General features: G+C 51.0%; 5 protein-coding genes across 5 annotated transcripts; 2 read left to right on the top strand and 3 right to left on the bottom strand.

Annotated features, from left to right (window-relative positions):
• Positions 1-1,103: 1,103 nt before the first annotated feature.
• On the top strand, positions 1,104-3,703 carry T310_1886 (Acetamidase; the record flags this gene model as incomplete). The annotated part of the gene is made up of 5 exons (XM_013475232.1): positions 1,104-1,376; positions 1,433-2,226; positions 2,291-2,643; positions 2,703-2,861; positions 3,003-3,703. The coding sequence occupies 5 exons, from the start codon at positions 1,104-1,106 to the stop codon at positions 3,701-3,703; spliced, it is 2,280 nt and encodes a 759-aa protein (XP_013330686.1).
• A 3,490-nt stretch (positions 3,704-7,193) lies between these two features.
• Positions 7,194-7,930, top strand: T310_1885 (uncharacterized protein; the record flags this gene model as incomplete). Its single annotated transcript, XM_013475231.1, has 3 exons — positions 7,194-7,274; positions 7,333-7,471; positions 7,533-7,930. The coding sequence occupies 3 exons, from the start codon at positions 7,194-7,196 to the stop codon at positions 7,928-7,930; spliced, it is 618 nt and encodes a 205-aa protein (XP_013330685.1).
• Positions 7,931-9,093: 1,163 nt separating this feature from the next.
• T310_1884 (uncharacterized protein) lies at positions 9,094-10,572 on the bottom strand (the record flags this gene model as incomplete). The annotated part of the gene is made up of 2 exons (XM_013475230.1): positions 9,094-9,486; positions 9,553-10,572. The coding sequence occupies 2 exons, from the start codon at positions 10,570-10,572 to the stop codon at positions 9,094-9,096; spliced, it is 1,413 nt and encodes a 470-aa protein (XP_013330684.1).
• A 1,080-nt stretch (positions 10,573-11,652) lies between these two features.
• T310_1883 (Alpha-L-rhamnosidase) lies at positions 11,653-14,235 on the bottom strand (the record flags this gene model as incomplete). The annotated part of the gene is made up of 1 exon (XM_013475229.1): positions 11,653-14,235. One exon carries the CDS (start codon positions 14,233-14,235, stop codon positions 11,653-11,655), a length of 2,583 nt encoding a protein of 860 aa, XP_013330683.1.
• A 1,953-nt stretch (positions 14,236-16,188) lies between these two features.
• On the bottom strand, positions 16,189-17,723 carry T310_1882 (Succinate--CoA ligase (ADP-forming); the record flags this gene model as incomplete). The annotated part of the gene is made up of 2 exons (XM_013475228.1): positions 16,189-17,211; positions 17,283-17,723. The coding sequence occupies 2 exons, from the start codon at positions 17,721-17,723 to the stop codon at positions 16,189-16,191; spliced, it is 1,464 nt and encodes a 487-aa protein (XP_013330682.1).
• Positions 17,724-19,465: the final 1,742 nt, after the last annotated feature.

Raw genomic sequence — 19,465 nt, 5'->3', positions numbered from 1 at the left:
TTGATGATTGTATCTTTAGATGTATGTAGCGAAAGAAACAGCTTCAAAGTGGCTCCAAAATTACACCGGCGGGGTTGTTGTTTATAAAGATGCATCAGCCCATGCCAGAGCCTCTGACGGCAAGAATTTATTTTATATAAAAGTACTATTGCACCTCCCACCATTGCAATCCATGTATCATATATATTCCGAGAGAAGTCGCCAAACGCTACTCTAATTTATCTGTAGTTCCATGAAATAACACCAATCTTTGTGGAACTTGAGCGAGTGTTGATTACAATACTGTTCTTAATGACTTGCCTCTTATCTGCCTGTACAGCTGGCTGGCAAGGATTCATATTGCCGACCTAGGTAGTCCACACGCCTCCCTATCAGCGATCTGCGCGGTAGTTGTGTAATAAACTAACTTGAACGACAAAGCGAAGGCTTCACCAGAGCCAGTTATTCGATTCTCTCTGGTTTCTAGTATTAATAAAGAGAAAGTTGGTCTGGTTTGGACCGCAATCATTTATGACCTCCATGTCAAGCAAGAAAGTTTTTTTTTTTCATTTATTTATTTTTAGGAGACTGTCGCTGGTTTTTAATCAATTCAGTTGTAGTTATATGAAATCATAACTTCTAATCAGCACCTAGGTACCCAATATAGAAAAAACATCTTAGACTACGATGGAAACGCCGAATACGAACACTATCGTAACCGGGGCCGGTGCATTAATTCTTGGCCTTCCTAACTAGATAGCTTCCACATTCAGGTATTTCTGTTTGGCCCAATCAACGGTTCATCAGGTTCGTTCAACTATGCCTAGGTAGTTAGCTCGGCAGAGAATCGGTATCGACTGCCTAGGAAGGTAATCGATTAACCAACCCCTCATGGAGAGTGGGGTTGAAGTGTAGATAAGATAATACCCAGGAGGAGTGGCTTCTCCACAGAATCGGACAATTTCCGTCCATCATCCATTGATGGAGGACGATATAAGCCTGCCCGTGGTCATTGTAGGAGTCCTTGCAAGTGGAATGTGGAGAGGCGTTGATCTCATCTTACCACCACTCTCACCGAGACAATATATGTACTGTATAAGTATTAACAGACCAATAACCACAAGATGACTCCCAAATATAAGGAAATCTCAGCCATTGCACGCAAGCGCCGTGACGATTTGTTGACGACTGCTTATGCCCTCCCTGAAATAAACGAAGAAAACCTGCCAAAGGATCTGAGATCCTACCCAAAGGAATCAGGCCTCTTCACGAAAGAAGAACTCGAAATCCTCGATTTGGATGCGGTGGAAATTCTTCAAAGAATCAAAGATAGAAAACTGACCTCGGTGGCTGCAACGAAGGCCTTTTGCAAAGCAGCAGCTGTTGCACAGAAATTGGTAAGAAGCAGATGGATTAAACAGAAACGACATCGCTAATATTTCCACTTTCCAAGACGAATTGTGTTACCGAGGTGCTCTTTGCCGAAGGACTAGAGAGGGCCAAATATCTGGATGATTATCTCGAGAAGAATGGAACCGTGGTTGGTCCGCTCCATGGTTTGCCCTTATCTCTCAAGGATAACTTCATCACCGCTCCGCACCCGGCATCCATTGGACTGGCAGTGTATGCGAACGAGCCGACAGAGAAAGATGCCCTCCTGGTGACCATGTTACGGGATCTGGGAGCAGTTTTCTACGTCAAGACAAATGTTCCGACCGCCATGATGATGAATGAAACGAATAATAACATCTGGGGAGAGACCAGAAACCCAATTCACAAAGGCCTCAGCCCCGGAGGCTCCTCAGGTGGAGAAGGCGCGCTCATTGCAATCAAGGCTTCCCCCCTCGGAGTAGGAACGGATATTGGTGGAAGTATTCGCATTCCCAGCGCATTCTGTCATCTCTACGGTCTGAAACCGTCCTTCGGGCGCTTTTCCACTGCGGGAGGCCAGCCAGGTATCCCCGGTCAGGACTTTATATATTCTGTCTGCGGGCCCATGTCGAGATCTCTGCAGTCGGTGAGATTATTCTGCGAGGCCGTCTGCTCGGAACAAGCAGCGCCCTGGAATCTCGATCCGAAGATCGTACCGATCCCGTGGAGAAGGAATGTGATCCAGCCGCCAGGTAGAAAACTCAAACTGGGTCTTCTCCGCCATGATGGGAGGGTGACCCCTCATCCTCCTGTTGAACGTGCATTGGAAATTGTGAGGAAGGTTCTGACGGACGCGGGCCACGAAGTGTTTGATTGGTAAGTGATGACTGATATTCCCGTTCTAAAATTGCGAGATTCATTGGTTTTCTTTCACATATAGGGCTCCAGTCGACCATCCTGCAATAGTTGATGCGGCAACGGAGGCTTTCGCGGAACTGGGTAGTGATGCCATTATTCCACAGCTCACGGAGTACGACGAGCCAGTCTTCAAGGCCATCGAGCGTCAATTCGGGGGAGATCCAACCAAATTCAATCCAGCAAAGCTGCGACAGATGATTATAAATAGGAATCAGCTTCAGAGAGATTATCTCGATCGGTGGACGGCTACGCAGAAGAACGGAGAGCTAGTGATGGACGGTATAATCAGCCCAGTCGCGCCCCTGGCAGCGAATCGACTCGGATTTGCAGAGAGAGGGCTGTATATCTCTTACACCGTGGTCTGGAACTTGCTCGGTAGGACTCCGTGAAATTCACCTGAATGTCTTTCTGAGCATGGGCTGACATCAGATCAGACTATTCAGCATGCACGTTCCCGGTGACATATGCGTCGCAATCAATCGATGTTAAACGCGGAGCAGAATGGCAGCCTCTCAGCGAGCTAGATAAGGTGATCCAAAGCGAGTACGATCCCGAGTTCTATGATGGGGCACCTGTGTCATTGCAATTGGTGGGTAAGCGGCTCGAGGAGGAGAAAGTGCTGGAGATGGTGGAGGTGGTGTCAAATGCATTGAAGGCAGCGGGGCACCCTATGTCGAAGCATTAGTTGAACCGGGCCAGTGAAGAATCGTAACTGTTTCTGTAAATTGAGAAAGCAATGGAATACAAGTGCCGTGCTTGCCTAGTTTTGAATGTCTGGGCCAGTCAGTTCAGATGGTCGCACTTGCCTGATAAGGTAGTATTATTAATCTCGCGGCTGGACGCGACTTCCGCGCGTTTGTGCCAAGCCTGCAGCTTCCGTGGGAGCTCCGGTTGCCATGTGCAACGAGTGCCATCTCGGCCTCTCCACCATTTGGCAACCCACCATCTGTCCGCACCCAGCTCTCTCCTCTTCAGATATCAGAGCGAAAACGCAGAGATTCCTGTCTTCTATTATAGCTATTGCTCACTTCCCTTCTTTTCGACTTCTCCAGCCATGCCGCCGCGTCGCCGAACGGGCCAGAGTGCCACCGCTCGAACCCATCAATCAACGCTCTCCTTTGGATCGAAATCCAGAGTCACCAAGCCTTCAGCGACGCCGGTTTCCGCAAAGAAAGCCAAGGATGTGGACTATGTCATTGATAAATCTGTTTCGGAGACCTCGCCTGACACTTCGGTGGATGCTCAGACCTCAGTAGCCCCGCCGTCAGAAACTTCCCAACCGCACATCGCTGAGGTTGTCGTGAGAGAGCAAGCAAAGTCAGAACTCGAGCAGCCTCTGACCGAAGAAGACAAAAGAGCATTGCAGATTACTGATGCCGATCTGCAAAAGTACTGGAGAGCGGAAGAGCAGAAGAGGAAGGCACCTGGTGGTTAGTTAACTCAGTCGCAATCTCATCAAATCTGAAGCTAATTCGGACAACAGTCCATCAGGAGAATCTTGACCTGAATGAAAAGATACTGCGACACTTCGACCTCTCCAGCCAATACGGGGTGCGTTGACCCTTTGCCCTACCCTCCCTTCTCCCACCATACCACTCCTTAGAAGCCTGTGATCTGTGGGAGAGTGATACTGACATCCTTGACGAACAGCCTTGCATCGGAATTTCAAGACTAAAGCGGTGGAGACGTGCTCATATGCTCAACCTGAACCCTCCCATTGAAGTCTTGGCTGTGCTTCTCCGAGATCAGAACGGTGTCACGAAACCGCGGGCTTATGTTGACGAGCTTATGTCGTGACGAGATATGAACACCGATACAGACGAAAGCTGCGTATAAGCGACAACGGCAGAATCAACTAATTACTCTGTTCAAGCATCTTATGCTAGGCCAATGACATGGTGGCCTGCCGAGGGTGGGATATGTGAATTTCGATGACACAGGATGGCGTTATTCGGCGTTTGGGCTTTGTACATTATGGGCATACCCATGGATTGTGTGGTGACATTCATTTATAGAATGATATGCGGTTATAGCTGACCCCTGGGTTGTGGTTGTGCGGACGTTGAATGTATAATTATGTGCGTAATGTATGCATGTTGTGCAACGGCAGCCTGCTTTGCTATTTTGATCATTTCTCAGTCATATAAAACATTCAGTCTGATCAGCTTTGTGAAAGAAAGATAACTAGTTCCTTTTGCTAGCCTGAAGGATTTGGTGCTCTATGGTCGCGGATCTAGCGATAAGATTGCTGTAATTCAGTAAATCAGTGGAGCTCGGACTCCAGATCAGCGCTATTACTTCCTAGTTGTGTTGATCATTCAAGTTCAGTTAAAATACGGCATGATAAGGCTGATAGCGCGCACGAGTACGGAGTAAAGTCAAGAAAGATAACAATATATTTCTGATGATCCGCGAGTACCTAGTTGCACTGACAAGGTTAGGGCGATAACATCACTCCCCAGATGGATGACGAGATTGATGATAGCACGTGTATATCCAAATTAGGAGTGGCCATATCTTCTATTTCAACCTCAGCTCATCCCAGATTTCATCCTCCTTCCTTTCTGCTAGTTTTTTTCTACAAGATGCATGTCAGCAACGACATCACGAGTCAGACTTCCAACTGCCACTTCCGCTCCCCTTCTCCTTTTCCCTCCATCGCACGGCGAGAGTTTTTCTGGGAACTGGCTGCATTCCAACGACACGGCGATTCCGACAGTTCGTGTGGCTCCAACCAAGGATACGACCCGAAAATAGAAATGTCGATTGGAAAACAGCATCGTCCTAGAAACCGAGGTTCATTTACTCTTTTGAGTCCACGGCGCCACACACAGGAGCGCATGTGATAGACTCCGATTGTCCACAAGGAATGACCCGTGAGCCACGACAGCAAAATTATGGAAAGAACAGATACGTTAGGCTATAGGTCTCCTTTCCCTCGAGCGTCTAGAATACCATAGACACAGGCTGAAATCGATCCTTTGCCACTTTACAGGAGCTAGCCTCCCCGGATTGTTGAAATGGCAGTGCGGGGCGGGCTAAAGTCCTAAGGAAAATAGCCCCTGGAGAGCGTGACATCGGTGCATAACGACCAACACCTGGCCTATCGCCAATCTCTCATCTTATTACCCGGAAGCCAGCCACGAATCCTTGATAGTCCAATCGGCGAGGACATATTCAGCCCCTTAACTAGCCATTTCTCTGCAGGAATATGGAGGCGAGAATCGAGAATCGAGAGAAGCGGTATTTACCGTTCTGCTAGATCTTTCTATGCAAAGAAAGAGGCATCATGGGACATTATTACCCAATTTTTGGACGGTTTGAAGACACTGCTACCTTGCTGGCATTACTCCACGGAATCTCTGTCTGGTTTTCTCCTCGCCGTTGCTATTGTCTAACTTTTGCGGCAACGGCAGCACCAGGAGCTGCAATTATTCAAATCTTCAACCTGGGTCCTTTGCGACTAGACTCGGCACTATACCCACCTGAGTCGAATCTCCGCTGGACGATTTTTTTTCTTAGAAGAAAAAAAGCTTCAGAGGCTAAGGATTAGGCTTCCGTACGGACTCCATGCCCTATCAGACAGAGACTCCGCAACTCATCTGATCTCTTCGATGGAGGGAAAATCTGCTGTTTTTCGCAAATTTCCAACCCACCAGAAACACCCAGAACTGTCACGACTCACACGTCCTACGGTCTTTGTGTGAGTATAACTGATTATATTCACAGATGGGTTACTCAATGCAGGTACAAACTTTGATCGCGCTCTTTTTGGGACCGTCTATCAACCGGCTTCGAAAAATGGCTCGACTAGCCAATCTGACAGGAAATTGCGATGTTGCAACCGTGTATACGGAGTCCTCTGTACAACCTCTGCCAACCTCTGCCACCTCGGTACATGTACGGAGTAGCTCCCCGCAGCCGCGATTGGATGCATTAAAGTGGGTCAACCGCAGTGGCTTGCAGTCCGCTGCACGAGTCCGTATGCAATAATTCTTGACACACACGAGTGCACATAATAATAGGAAAGCAGACAAACTTTGAGCTGAAGGCTGTCGAGCTTGGCAAATTGCAGGATCTGGCTAGTTTCGAAGTCGTCTTCGCGCGCGCAGCAGTATTGCATTATTGAGTGTGACCTGCTGCGTGGGATTAGCGTCGCACCGGCCGAAAGCTAGTCTCATCCAAGGCTGAGCCTGAGCGCTAATTACCCCGGATCAGCCAAGCCCTAATGGATCTAATGAGGTGCCTCCTCCAGCATTCGGCCTGCATGGTGCGGCGACCCCTCTCTCCACGTCCAATAATTGCTGTTGCGCCTGTCGAACCCTGCCACCGCATCTTTGCCGTTTTACTCCGAGATCTGAAAAGCCTGCTGTGGATGGCAGTTCGCAATATGCACTCTCAATCAGGTCTGTAGCATCTTTTAACTATTATTCTATTACTAATTGCTTCTGGAAGGCTTGTGGGGTGTGGTTTGTCATCAAGTTGGCTCCCTGAGCGCCGCGTTGCAATCTCCACGCGCGGTTGTACGGAGTATATTCATGCGGATCCCCGGGGCAGAGCCGTAGTGCATGTGACACTAATCGATCATCCGCTCAATTGGATCCTGGATTTCGACCCTGGCTTGAACATATCCAATGATCTTCCAGGGACGAACCGACCCGGTCATGCTTTGTTACCTACGTACGGAGTAGCGGCCTGGGTGATGGTTCCGGAAGGTCTGCTAAAAGGAGATCGAGTATACCCCCCGGGGTCCGTCTGAGACTTATAAAGGGGTCTCTGCAACTCTCCGGCCGACTTTTTTCTTCATTCGACAGCCATCACTCGTTTATCTGGTCGATTCTGCAGACTTGCCCAAGGAGCAAAGAGCATCTTCATACGCGCATCATCCATCTCCAGCTTTCTCTCTCCAAACATAAGCGATCAAGATGCAGTTCTCTCACGCTCTCATTGCCCTCGTTGCGGCGGGCCTTGCCAACGCCCAATTCCCTAACCTCCCTTCGTGCTCGGTAAGAGATCATCGTCAATTATATATTCAGAATGTTGCTTCTAACAAGCAATGATCAGCTCAACTGTCTCGTGACTGCTATCGAGAGCGACGGATGCTCTGGCCTGACCGACTTTGCTTGCCACTGCCAGAAGCCGGGTCTCGTCAGCGAGGTCACTCCTTGCGTGCAAAAGGCTTGCTCTGAGGCCGACCAGTCTGGTGAGTTCCCTCACCCTCTCCTCTCTTCATTTCGTGTCATGTCATGCTCATTCTGTGATAGTCGTCTCCTCTGTCGTCGTCTCGGAGTGCTCTGCTGCTGGCCACCCCATCTCTGTGCCGCCGCCTGTGGGCAGTGGTTCGACCACGACCACCGCCGCAGCGGGCTCTGGCAGCATCACTACCACCGCGGCTGGGGATAGCTCTACTTCTTCGACCTCTGCGTCGGCGACTGGCTCGACTCCGGCCGCTTCTTCGACCCCTGCCGCCTCGTCGTCGTCCGTCCCCGCGAGCACCCCGGCGACTTCTCCTTCGGCGACTGGTTCGTCCAACTCGACCGTTCCTAGCGGCAGCCGCAGCGCCACTGCCACCCCGCCAGTCTTCACTGGTGCTGCTTCCAACGTCGTGAGCAACATGGGCGGTGTTGCCGCCATGGCTGCTGCTGTGGCCTACTTCCTGTAAATCACGACATGGACGGTAATGTCGACACGTGTGGAAGACGATAATGGCGATAATGGCAATCATAATGGTATATAATCAAGACGACCAGACAAGATGAAACCGGTACAGTACAGTACAGTATCTCTCGTTCATGTCATGTATGTACTGTATGTGTGCTGTACAGTATATGTACATTACGTTAACAATTGTTGGATCGTGCTTCGTGCCTCTTAATTAATTGATTAATTAGTTAATTAATGAATTAATTAATTGATCGTTCTTTAGGCTTCCAGCTTGGAGTAGTCGTTCTTTGTCCATTGTACACGAGCGAAAAAAAAAAAGAAATAAATAGTATTTGCATCAGATATCGTCTTGTCCATCATTCATTAAATCATCATGGATCATGGATTCGAAAACTGCATCCTATCCTCATATTATATGTAAATTAACGATTAGGTAGGTAGGTAGGTAAGGTATACTTTTTTTTTTAATTTTTGTCCGTCGTTCCTTCAAATGAAATCGAAGAAAGCAACCTGTTTACGTAAACCTAGGATTACAGTTACCTACCTACAGTACGTGCAGCTTATTTATATTTGTTTTATATTCTTTCCTTGACTACTTTTGAGGTAGATCATTTTCATCGTCATTATCACGCAGGTATGTGCATGAACATAAGTCAGAGAATTTGTTTCGTTTGTTTTTTTTTAACAATACGAGTCAATTACATTGATATCAGTCAGAATAGATATACACCGACGGGCAGACAGACGGACAGACAGAACTTGGATTTATACTATACCGTACAGGACTTTATTTCATATCATATCATTTCATTTCGTTCACTCGTGAGTGATGCTATGCTATGCTTGATATGCCATGCTATGGGATGCTTAAGCTGAATGCAATCGATCTATTGATCGTCGTGTGAAAAAAAAAAAGAAAAAAAAAGGAAATTCAGAACCAGATCCTGTGAACATGCATACCCATACACCATACAACAAACAACAAACTCCGTAACGCCGTACATAATTGAAATAATAAAGAAAAGGAAGAAAGAAAGAAAGAAAAGGAGGAAGAGTATGTATATCCCTTTCCTTCTCTCCCTGTACACTGGACGTTTCTTGTTCCGTACAGACTTAGAAGAAGAGTGCGACAGTCGAAGCGACGACGCAATAGGTATTATTTCATGGAAACACCCAGTCTGGCTTGGAGCATGCAGCATCGAGTTTCTCTGCCAGGGGCAAGATCCGATCCGTCATCCAGCCTGATCGCACGGTCGAAGTCGAAGACGAAGCGTTCTTGCTCACACGCACGCCCCTCTTGACGACCTTCGAGGTCAAGCATCTCCCGTCCGAATGGAAAGCATATTGCAGGCATTTTGCGTCGTTGTGGCATTGCTTCTCGCAATCGTCGAATGAACTTAGGTGGTTACTGTTGCTGTCACTGCCGCCCTCGACAGTCGCTGTTGCTGGATCCTCCGATAGGTTGTCCCAGTCAGCACGCGGGGTGAGAATATTGGGTAAGATCAGCTCGCGGAAGACGTCGTTGTGAAGGAGGATTTTGGTCTTCGGTTTGTCCTAGAGGAAAAGAAGAAATGCATTAGTATGCTGAAACCCAGGTTCGTCGGGAGTGGTGGTATATACCATTTGAAACCACTCTTGATCGAATCGCCACAGTTCCTCGATATCTGCTGGAGTCATATGGTGGTAGGAAATGACCGGATGGCACCATGTCTTCTTGTTATACCCCTCGCCGAAGTGGTCCAGATCCCACGGCCGCGAACCCTGCAGCATGGGCCACGACCAGGTCAGCGGCACGCCAACATCAGCTAGCACTTTGCCCAGCACGCAATCGCCAGCCCATTGAGATGCCGTCAACTGGTCCAGCTCTTTCATATGACTGGCACGGTACTTGGACACCTTCCGCATCGCAGGGTTGGAGATGACGAAACCAGACCCTCCATGCCCAAAGATAACTTCACCTATCTGCATCTGGCAGCCGAGGTACAGAGGTCGACTGGCGTCCAACTGCGAGAGCCACGCGATCAAGTTGGGCCACATCAGGTACGTATCTGCCTCCATGAAGACGTACCATTTCGCGGTGGGATGGACCGCCAGAGCGACGTCGATCATGGGCAGGAACTTCCACTTGTCGAGCCTCCAACCCGGGTTGTTGATCCTCCCAAACGGCCCGTTGTAGTCGTCTCCAAAATCTGCTTGACTCAGCCCTCCCCGTCCAGATTTTTGCACCCGGTTGTAAATGTCGAATTCCGGAACGGTCTGCTTGACGTCGTGGGTGACATTGCGCAACACGTCCCGGGTCCAGACGCCCGAGACTTTCTCTTCAAAGTCGGAGATGACGACATAGTGTGGCACGCATCGGAGAGTAGTTTGCAGATGCACGGGGACCTTGTCCAGCGCCTCGGTGACTCCAGTCTTTAGAACGACCAGCACATCTTCCATGCCGGGGAGCGGGCGACAGCCATGGCCAGCAGTGCCATTGTCCGTGGAGGAATCGTCCGGCAGAAAGTCTTTCAACAGGGTCGAATTGACGCGAGTGTAGGATCTCAGCAGGAGGTGCAGGACCACCAAGCTGAGGAACGGAGCGACGAGGAGAATCCAGCAACGCCCCCGACTATACAGACTGCGGACGGGGAGCAGCATCAGGAGAGACAGCACCGAGAAGTCATGAGAACAAGATGGAAAGGCAGGGAAAGAAGAGGAAATAGAACAACGAGAAAGGGGAAGGAGGAAGAAAAATGAAACCCCTCAGCAGACAGAAAGCCCATCTACTGCAGATGACTACCAGAAGAAAGAAAAGAATTCACAGCAGCAAGCGCCGTGAGTGAACGAAGCGGCAGGTCGTGCATTCATTCTTGCTCTCAGGCGACCCGCAGGAATGCGATAAGAGCGCATTCTCCACCGACCAACTTATCGATTCGGCGTCATGGGCATGGCCGGATCTAGCCGGCGCCAGGTGGGCTCAGACTCTATTATTAATAATAAGTGATCTTCTGCCATGCCCAGTAGGCACATTTCTATGCCCATATGCTTGTACTGTACGTATACGCGCCCAGGAAATTGATTATCCTTCGGCCCGCAGTCCCGCGCGTCAACGCATCATGACTCCGGAATTGGCTGTCAGTCACATCGCAGATCGAATGGGAGAATACCTGTTAATCACTCGGTGGGGAAGGTAGCGGATTCTCCTCGTGTCTGACGCAAAGAAATCAGGGCCCGGCAGGTGCTGCAACGATTGGCAGAGAACATGACTCCCTTGACGTGCTTATCGAAATAACTTTCACTGCCAAGCGCCAGATCGCTGGCTAGTGCAGGGATTGTTTATTGCGCAGAACGCCGCCTAAATTGTTAATTTAACAACACCACTGAATAGCTTATTTTTGGTAAAGTCCCAGCATTATATTCCGGCCATCCGAAAACCAGGATTCATCCTACAAATATTCATTATTACGGATTTCTGTATTCCTGCTCCTGCCTTGCTATTTTTACGAGGTCTCCGGATTTCACTCCCGTGAAGCTTATCTACTAGTTCCGTAGCCATGAACCTTGGGACGGCCATGTAGCTACCCAAACTTCTTCCTTTTCGTCCAGCATATCGCGAATCTGGGTTTAAAAGGCATCGAGTTCGACAATAATACAGTGAATGTCTAGATGGACAACTCCATGCGACTGGAAAGAAAGAGGCAAAGAAAAAAAAAGATTTGTACTATTATATTGTCTTGTCTAAGATGTTGACAGAATCGAGTGTCTGCCCGGAGATACCCCTACGAGAGTGATATACCCGTCGTTCTGCTGCACATTGACCGTGCCATTGCTCGTTGCTGCAGACGGCTTTGAACCATCCCAGACTTCGTCGCCGTCGAGATACACCGCCTGCCTATCGCTTTGCTGTGGAATAGATACGTCTCCCAAAGTCCCCTGAGGGACGTCGACGTTGATCGTTATCTTGCCGCCATCGACAGTCCACTCAACATACAACGACCCAAACCGAGTCGCCTGCTGTCCTCGCGCCCAGGTCACGCCGGCAGGAAAAGACGGCCGCACGGAAAACCGCTGGTACCCCGGAGCAGTCGGCTGGATCCCCAAGAGGTAGTTCGTCAATGCGGGCAGCACCCCCGTCGACCAGCCGTGTGCCATCGATGTGTATGCGCCTTCGTACGCAGAGCCATTAGCACCGATTCCTTCCCAGAACGTCAGTCCGGGGTCGTGCTCCGCCATCCAGCCATACAGCCGCCTGATTTCGTCCAGCGCCGAGTCCGCATCTCCCGTGAGAAAATGTGCTTGGATGTCAAAGTACGAGATAAACGCGTACACTCGAGTGGAGCCTCCCGACACCAGCGACTCGTTGTCCATGAAGGCGTTGCCGTAGGGCAATGCGGTATGGTTTGCCAGATAGTCGAGAGCAGACTGCGCCTGAGATGAATTGGCTACCCCGGCAAGAACGGCAATTGCATTTCCGTCTTGTCCGTGGCGAACGCTGCCTGTAGACGAGTCGAGGTAGGCGCCTGCATTTGCATCCCACAGATACTCGTTGATAGCTTGGGACACAGTTTCGGCTCGCTGCCGCCATCGAGCGGCATCGTCTGTCTTATTGAGAACGTTGGCAATCTCTGCCGCATTTTTCAGGGCCAGAACATACAGGGCATTGAAATACGTGATCTCGCCCTCTCGCGGCAGAAACGCATAATCCCCATAGCTGCTGGTGTTATTGATGCCCTTGGAAAGCAAGCCCGTCGTGGCATTCGTCACTGAAGGATACCAGCTATCCAGGACCTTGATCAGATTCGGATAGTAAGTCTTTGCGTAGTCGATATCTCCCGTGTAGAGCACATAGTCCCAGCTTGTGGTGACCCACCACAGGGGATAATCGAATAGTGGGAGCGTGTAGTTGTTGATCGATGCCGGTGGGATCCAGCCGTCTTCTCTCTGGTGGTCAGCCAAGTCTGCGATGACGTTTCGCGCTGCGATGTTAGCATCACTGTGCGTCAGATACGCTGTCCTCGCGGACACGGCCAAATCACCCACGTAAGGATCGCGATCACGCTTGGCGCCATCGAATATGACGGTCTTCCCCAGGAGACTCGGGCTGGCTGCGTCCCGGGGATCAACGTAGTCCGCCAGAAAGGTGTCAATGACCATCTCATTCGTATATGCCGCCTCGTACCAGAACCGATTCAGCTGCGCGTCGGAACACTCGAACCAGCCGGTGTACGAGGACGGGAGTCCCAGATAGGCCGTGAAATTGAGAGAGACCGACTCGATATCGACAGTGCCGTACGGCTCTGCATACGGCGCGTCCGAAGCCAATGCATCCAGACTGATCTTCAGGTACCGAAACCCGTGAAGCCCATCTGCACAGACTTGACTGCCATGTTGGCAACCGTGGATATCCGTCCACTCAACTGGGCCAGTCGGAACGGCGAACTGATCAGTTCCTGGTGTGATTGTGTCTCCGTTGTCTGATCGCGTGAAATCGGATACGTTGGTGAGAAACTCCTGGGTCTCCGAAAACGCAAGCCGGATGCCAGGATGGTTGGCCGACGCTCCCGCAAAGGAGATGCGGAGGAAGCCAACGACATTCTGGCCAAAATCGAGCACCACCTCTGGGGCCGGCGGGTCATTTGCTACGATCCCCGGCCACAGTTCGTTGATCCGAGTATATTCTCCCTTGGGTGCAGGTTGGTCCTTGGTCACTGTGACGCGAACCTGGTCCGTCACCACCGTCTGGGCGAAAGGAACGCGACAGCGGAGGGCGTCGTTGCCCGTGACAGAGCCGGACAGAGTCCAGTTGGAACCGTCCCAAGTTTCCACTGTGAAATCGACCGGGACGCCGTCATCGTTGCTTTGCAAGGTAATGCCCGAGAGCTCGATTTTGGCAGGACTCGTGATCGTCAGGACATCGGGGTAGGCGCCAGGGGTGTTGTCATTCCAGAACGTGTCGAGGTTGCCGTCAATTGCATTGGTTGGGTAGTACGTTCGAGGCTGGCCGTTGTCTGTGTTTGGAGCAGCCACCGATGAAGCAGACGCTGTTGTGCCGTTGGGCCAGGATGGATACGCAGGCGGAGCAGCACGAGACAGACGCGTGACCCCTTTTGTATTGCTATTGACGAGGGCCTCCGCATTGGACACATTCCCGCTCTGAGAGAGGATCGAAACTGGTGTGATTTGACGACTTTTTGGAGCAACCATATACTGCTGCCAGGAGTTGTTGTCTGACGGTACACCAGCGTCGACTAGCAGTCCATACTGCAGGAGAGATAGAAGAGATAGAAGAGGTAAATGCGAACGTAACCAAAGGAGATTCATGATTGTAGGGGGTATATATACACCTACCTCTTCGAGTTACTCCTTTCTGGCCAACAAGTAAGCCCCATTGTGTTGAGGGTCTGCCTCTTTCCATGAAGAGTGAGAGAGGGTTCATATACATATGCACGTTGTATATACACAAGTCCATTCAAAAGACTTCGGACCAATGGAGGAGAGGTATAGAGCCCAATTCGGCATTTCGGGTTAATTCTTCACGAACTCTAGGTCTGAACTGCGTACCTAGGCACTCCAAAGCTGCCCTGCTAAAGCAGCCAAGACAGGAAAGCCGATAAGCAGATCTGGGGCAATAATGAAAAAATGCGGGGTGAAAATGCGGGGAAGAAGAGAGCGGTTGAGACGACAAGTTAGGTAGGACAGACAGAATTGTACGAAGTATTAGATGATGTCCTAAATGCTATGCAGATTTTATACCTAGGTATACCGTAAGTTGGGGAGTTACCTCATGAGGTAAATTTATTTAGTGATCATGTTGAATCTTGAAACCTTCTCCTTTGCAAGCAAAAGTCGATTTACCGTTTGGCTCTGATTGCTCCCATCCTCAACGCTTTTAAGACAAATTCTATAGACACTATACCTACTCGTTATACTCTTATTTGCTCTTTCCCTTCTTCGTCCTTCTTGCATCAATATTCCTTTCCAGCAGCAACGTCAACCCCGTCAATCCCGCCCCGATCCCCTCCCACAAACCCGGAACCCTCCACCCTCCCCCTTGCATCCAAAACACCGTCGCAGTGAGCAATCTCATCGGCACCGTTGCCGCAAAGAACGCCCGGTTCTCCTGCACCGATGCAAGCGTATAGTATATCCCCATCGCGATCGCCGCGAGGGCGTTTCCCCGAGCGGCCGGCAGCGCGGAGGCCGGAAGGGAGAATGTGGATAGAAAGCGGCTGGGGAAGAGCAGCGAATAGGCCCCGGAGAGGAAGGAGGTGATGCCGAAGGCGAGAATTGTGTATGCGGTGTAGAAGGAGGGCATTATTTGTGGATTAGGTACCTAGGATAAGGACCTAGACAAGAGTGCTACAGGTGAGGCGATGCAACTGATAGTATTATTGTTAGGGCTTAGTGGGGTGTCGTACTTGGGTACCTACCTAAATCTTGCCAAAGACGCTTAAGTGACTAAGTTGATAAGGTGGTGAGGTTAATTAATAGTATTAGTATCACGGGAGGGGAAAGGATGCGGAAAAACTGGCATTGATTATTGACGCGGAAAAGAGAGTCGTTTCCCCCGACTTACAGACTATAGAGGTACCTTCCTTCCTAGGTAGGGAGGTAGGCAGGTTTGTACTCTACAACCTCCTCTGACCCCGCCTTCACGTAGCATTATTGCGTTGACTCCTGAAATCCAAGAATCTGACCATAGTTGATTCTCTAGCGGCAATATCTATTATGGATGAATGGCTTTGGTAAAAAAGTTGCTTCGAGATAATAATATGTCCTTGGCAGCATACGCCAATGGAATTCATTTTATATCGTATTTCATCGGATCTTGCATTGCAGATTGTGTTAGCCGGCTTAATTTATTGCGACAAATATACGGAGTAAGGTCGCATCATTCTAGAAGTTGAGACGAATAAAGAAGCGGCTGACAGGCACCCTCAGGTAAATATTAATGCAAGTACTAAAAAAATAAAATTACATAACGTGCTCTTCATCAGGTGTAACAACTTTTCCTGCAAACAGCCTGCTGCTGCTGCCATTTCTATCTTCTACTTTTGCTAATGGAGAAAAATGATTCATCGGCAAACCTGCCCTTTTTGTGTTCGGACTCGCCTGCCATCATCTTCATCCGGCCGAAAATAATAATAATAATTAAGAAAAAAGCCCGATCATATACCATGCCATGCCCGTGACAACTATTAAACACCAGTACATGATAGAAAAATGGGAAAGGGTAAAAGGGTAATAAGAGAATAAGAAACATTAAGTAATCGTTTATGCGACACCAAACTCCTTGATGTCGGTCGTCTTGCCGTTCAGAGCCAGAGGAACAATACCACTGACGTGCATGTCTGGTCCGTACACATGCATGTTCAGGCCCAGTTCCTCGCCAACGGCCTTGATGTTCTTGAGACCCTCCTGGTAGTTGGGACCCGCACGGCGGACCCAGATCTGCACCTTGTGTTCGTTGAGCGATTGGGCAACCTCCCGCAGGGCACGAATCACACCCTTGAACGTCGTAGCGACGTTGGTGAAGTTGGCAATACCACCACCGATGAAGAGCACCTTGCCGTCGGGGTGCATCGGGGCGCGCAGCAGGAGGTCGAGAATGGTGCGGGCGTAGTTGTAGGTCTGGGTCTCAGTAGGAGCTCCCGAGTATTCACCGTAGTTGGCCAGCTCGCTGACGAAGCCAGCGGAGGCAATGGCATCGGCATACACGACCGAAGCACCACCACCGGCCACCAGAGTCCAGATACGGCCCTGAGGGTTCAGGACGGTGAGCTTCAGAGAGGCACCGGTCTTGGCGTCCATGTCGGCAATGAACTTCTCCTCCTTGCTCAGCTCTCGGCCGAAAGGCGCAGGGAACTCCATTGGAGGACCGGCATCGATGTTCACCTTGCCGTCAGACGGGGCGGCAGACGCGGGGAGACCCAGGGCAGTCGGGCTGCGGGCAATGGCCCACTTGGTGCCACACTCGAATTCAGCAGTCTGGTCCAGCTTGGCTGCGAGATCGAGGAAGTGCACGTCGGCGGAGGTGCCCTCAGCGTTGGGGATGACGACCAGAGGGTTGATTTCGAGGTAGGTGAACTGGCAGTCGACGTAGACAGCGTACAGACGGGAAATGAAATCCACCAGCACATTGTGAATGCCCTTAGGAACGTTCTTCAGCAGAGTCGCGGCGATCTCCTCGTTGGAGGGGTAGTTCTTCAGATTGACGGGGATCAACAGCTTCTCTGCCTTTGCGTCCACGTCACCAACGTCGACACCACCCTCGTGGGTGAAGAGAATCCAGTCACCCTGACGAATGTCAGTTTCTTCCCATCTCTTACTCCCCCGGGGCCAGGGTTTTTTTTTTTGGTCTGACTTACCTCACGCACGGAGTTGATGTTGATGTAGTATTCCGTCTCCGGGGGGTGAGGCACAAAGGGCTCAACCAGGAACCATCTCAACGTGCCCTTGACCGTCTCGACCTGCAGCTCCTTGCCTGCACGCTCCGCAATCCAGGCACGCGCCTCAGGCCAGGTCTTGTTGAGCGCCAGGAGACCGCTCTTGCCTCGTCGCTTGATCAATTGGTCTGGTTTGGCGACGAACTTGGCGCCTTCGGCCAGCAGCCACGGGTAGGTGGCCTCGGCCTGGTCGAGGACACCGTTCACATCAGCGTCTTCGGGGAAGTAGATGGAGGCAAGCTTGGGCGGCGGGTTGTGAGTTGTAGGAGGAGGGAGCGGCGTAGGCTTGATGACGGGGGCGCGCGTGAGGTGGTAGCTGATGATGGCCTTGCCATCGGCCTCGCGAATCGATTTGGCGGACATGGTAACGGTAGTTGTGCAGGTATGGGTGGTGGAGGAAGGGGCGGACGTTCAGAGCAACTGATCAGAGTCCAAAAACAAAAGAGAAAGGAAATTTACGGCGCAACAACAAAAACACCCTGAAAAATGGGAGAACAGCAAAGCTGGGTGTGACTGTAAAAAAAAAAGTCGGGCAGTCACAAGGGGAGAAGCAGCGGGATGGGAGCTAAGATGGCAGGCAGCGCAACGGTGAAGGGGCGGCCAAAAAAAGCTCAGTGGGTGCACTGTTTTTTCCCTGGAGACCGGCTGGGACACGCGTTGAGCAGGCTGGAGCTGCGGCGGTGGAGGCGCCCGAGCTCACCGGGGCGGGCTTAGCGGGCAGCAAACTGGCGGACGTGTCAAATCCAGAATGCGCCATTCCAGGCCCTTGAAACCGGTGGGAAGCGCCGATGCGGGAGCCGCCTTGTTGGGGCCACCGACGCCGCGACTTGTCTACTCTCGCCCTCTCTAGCGCCGACCACCGACCGCCACTGTTAGTCTTTTAGGTTCAATAAGCACATCCCTTGTCTGGGTCAGTTAATCATGACTGTGACTTGTGAGATGGCATCAGATGAGAGGCAGATGCTGCGGCATTTGCACGTCTACGAGTGTCGGATTCATCGTCTGCAGCAGGCTGTCCTGCAGTCACGGGGGTCACGTTGCAGCCCCCCAGCTTGTCTTATCTGGCCGGCAGTGTGGACCAGTCAGATAAGGTAATCTGCACTGTGGACATGCAGCAACACTAGCCATGCAAATGACATTGCTGGGCGAAGAGCAACCAGTGGTTCGCCATCGTATTAATAATGAAAACTGCTCCATGTTATTAGGTATTAATTTTATTAATCTGGTCCTGGAATAATATTATGCCTGATAATTTCCCTGGGTGGGAGCTACCCAGGTCCTCTTCGGGGAGTTCTCCAGTTCCAGCGTTCGGCAGGGTCGACTCCGTACTGTCGGGGCCTAGTCTCGGCGCCCGTACTCGGGACCCGTTTGGCATCTTGGGTTCGGAAGCCTGCCGCAGACCTAACGATGCAGGCGGAGAACCAGGCTGAACAGAACATGTAGGGATGCTTCATATTTTCTATCGCTGTAACTTGTATAGTCCTGACGAGTGTGCACTGGATTCTCTCTCACCCGTCCTGATGCGAGTGATTTTATGCCACCGCAATCTGTGTTCGGCCGGAGTGCAGTGACTCCGCCCGGAGGACGCCCGCCCAGCACTAATCACCGGGCCCACTGATCGAGGGGACGCATTGGGGAGCGCTAAACCACGTCGGGGCTACGGTGATCCCGGCTGCGCTTTCCCGCCCTTTGCGAGGCACCAACAAAGTTTCCCGCCGGGCAACGCTGATGCACCCAAGGAAGCCACGACCGCCGCTGTGCATGTGAAGATTGTTGGGCAGTCGACGTCGCACAGAGCAACTGCCAATCCAGCCGCTGCTGCTCAGTGACTCCGGGGACATTTTTAGGCAGGCCCACCCGTAAGCTAGCGGTGCCCACTCGGTGCTGGCCAGGCCCATCCCACACGACTCCTTGCTCGCAGGGGCCGCTTCGTTGGCTGCCAACGTTTTTTTCCTGGCCAGCTCGCGACATCAGCTCCGACCGGACCAGCTGCCCTCTTCACCACGCCCCTTCGCATTTCCCTTTCCATTCTCGTTCTGCTTTCTGTTCATCTCGCGCTCGTCATTCTCGAGCAGCTTCTGGTTGCTGTTGTGAAACACTTCTGT

Source organism: Rasamsonia emersonii, assembly GCF_000968595.1.
Source record: "Rasamsonia emersonii CBS 393.64 chromosome Unknown ctg1118621760005, whole genome shotgun sequence".
NCBI classification, from domain to species: Eukaryota; Fungi; Ascomycota; class Eurotiomycetes; order Eurotiales; family Trichocomaceae; genus Rasamsonia; species Rasamsonia emersonii.
The sequence above is the reverse complement of the archived record's forward strand: the minus strand, read 5'-3'. Positions and strand labels throughout refer to the sequence as shown.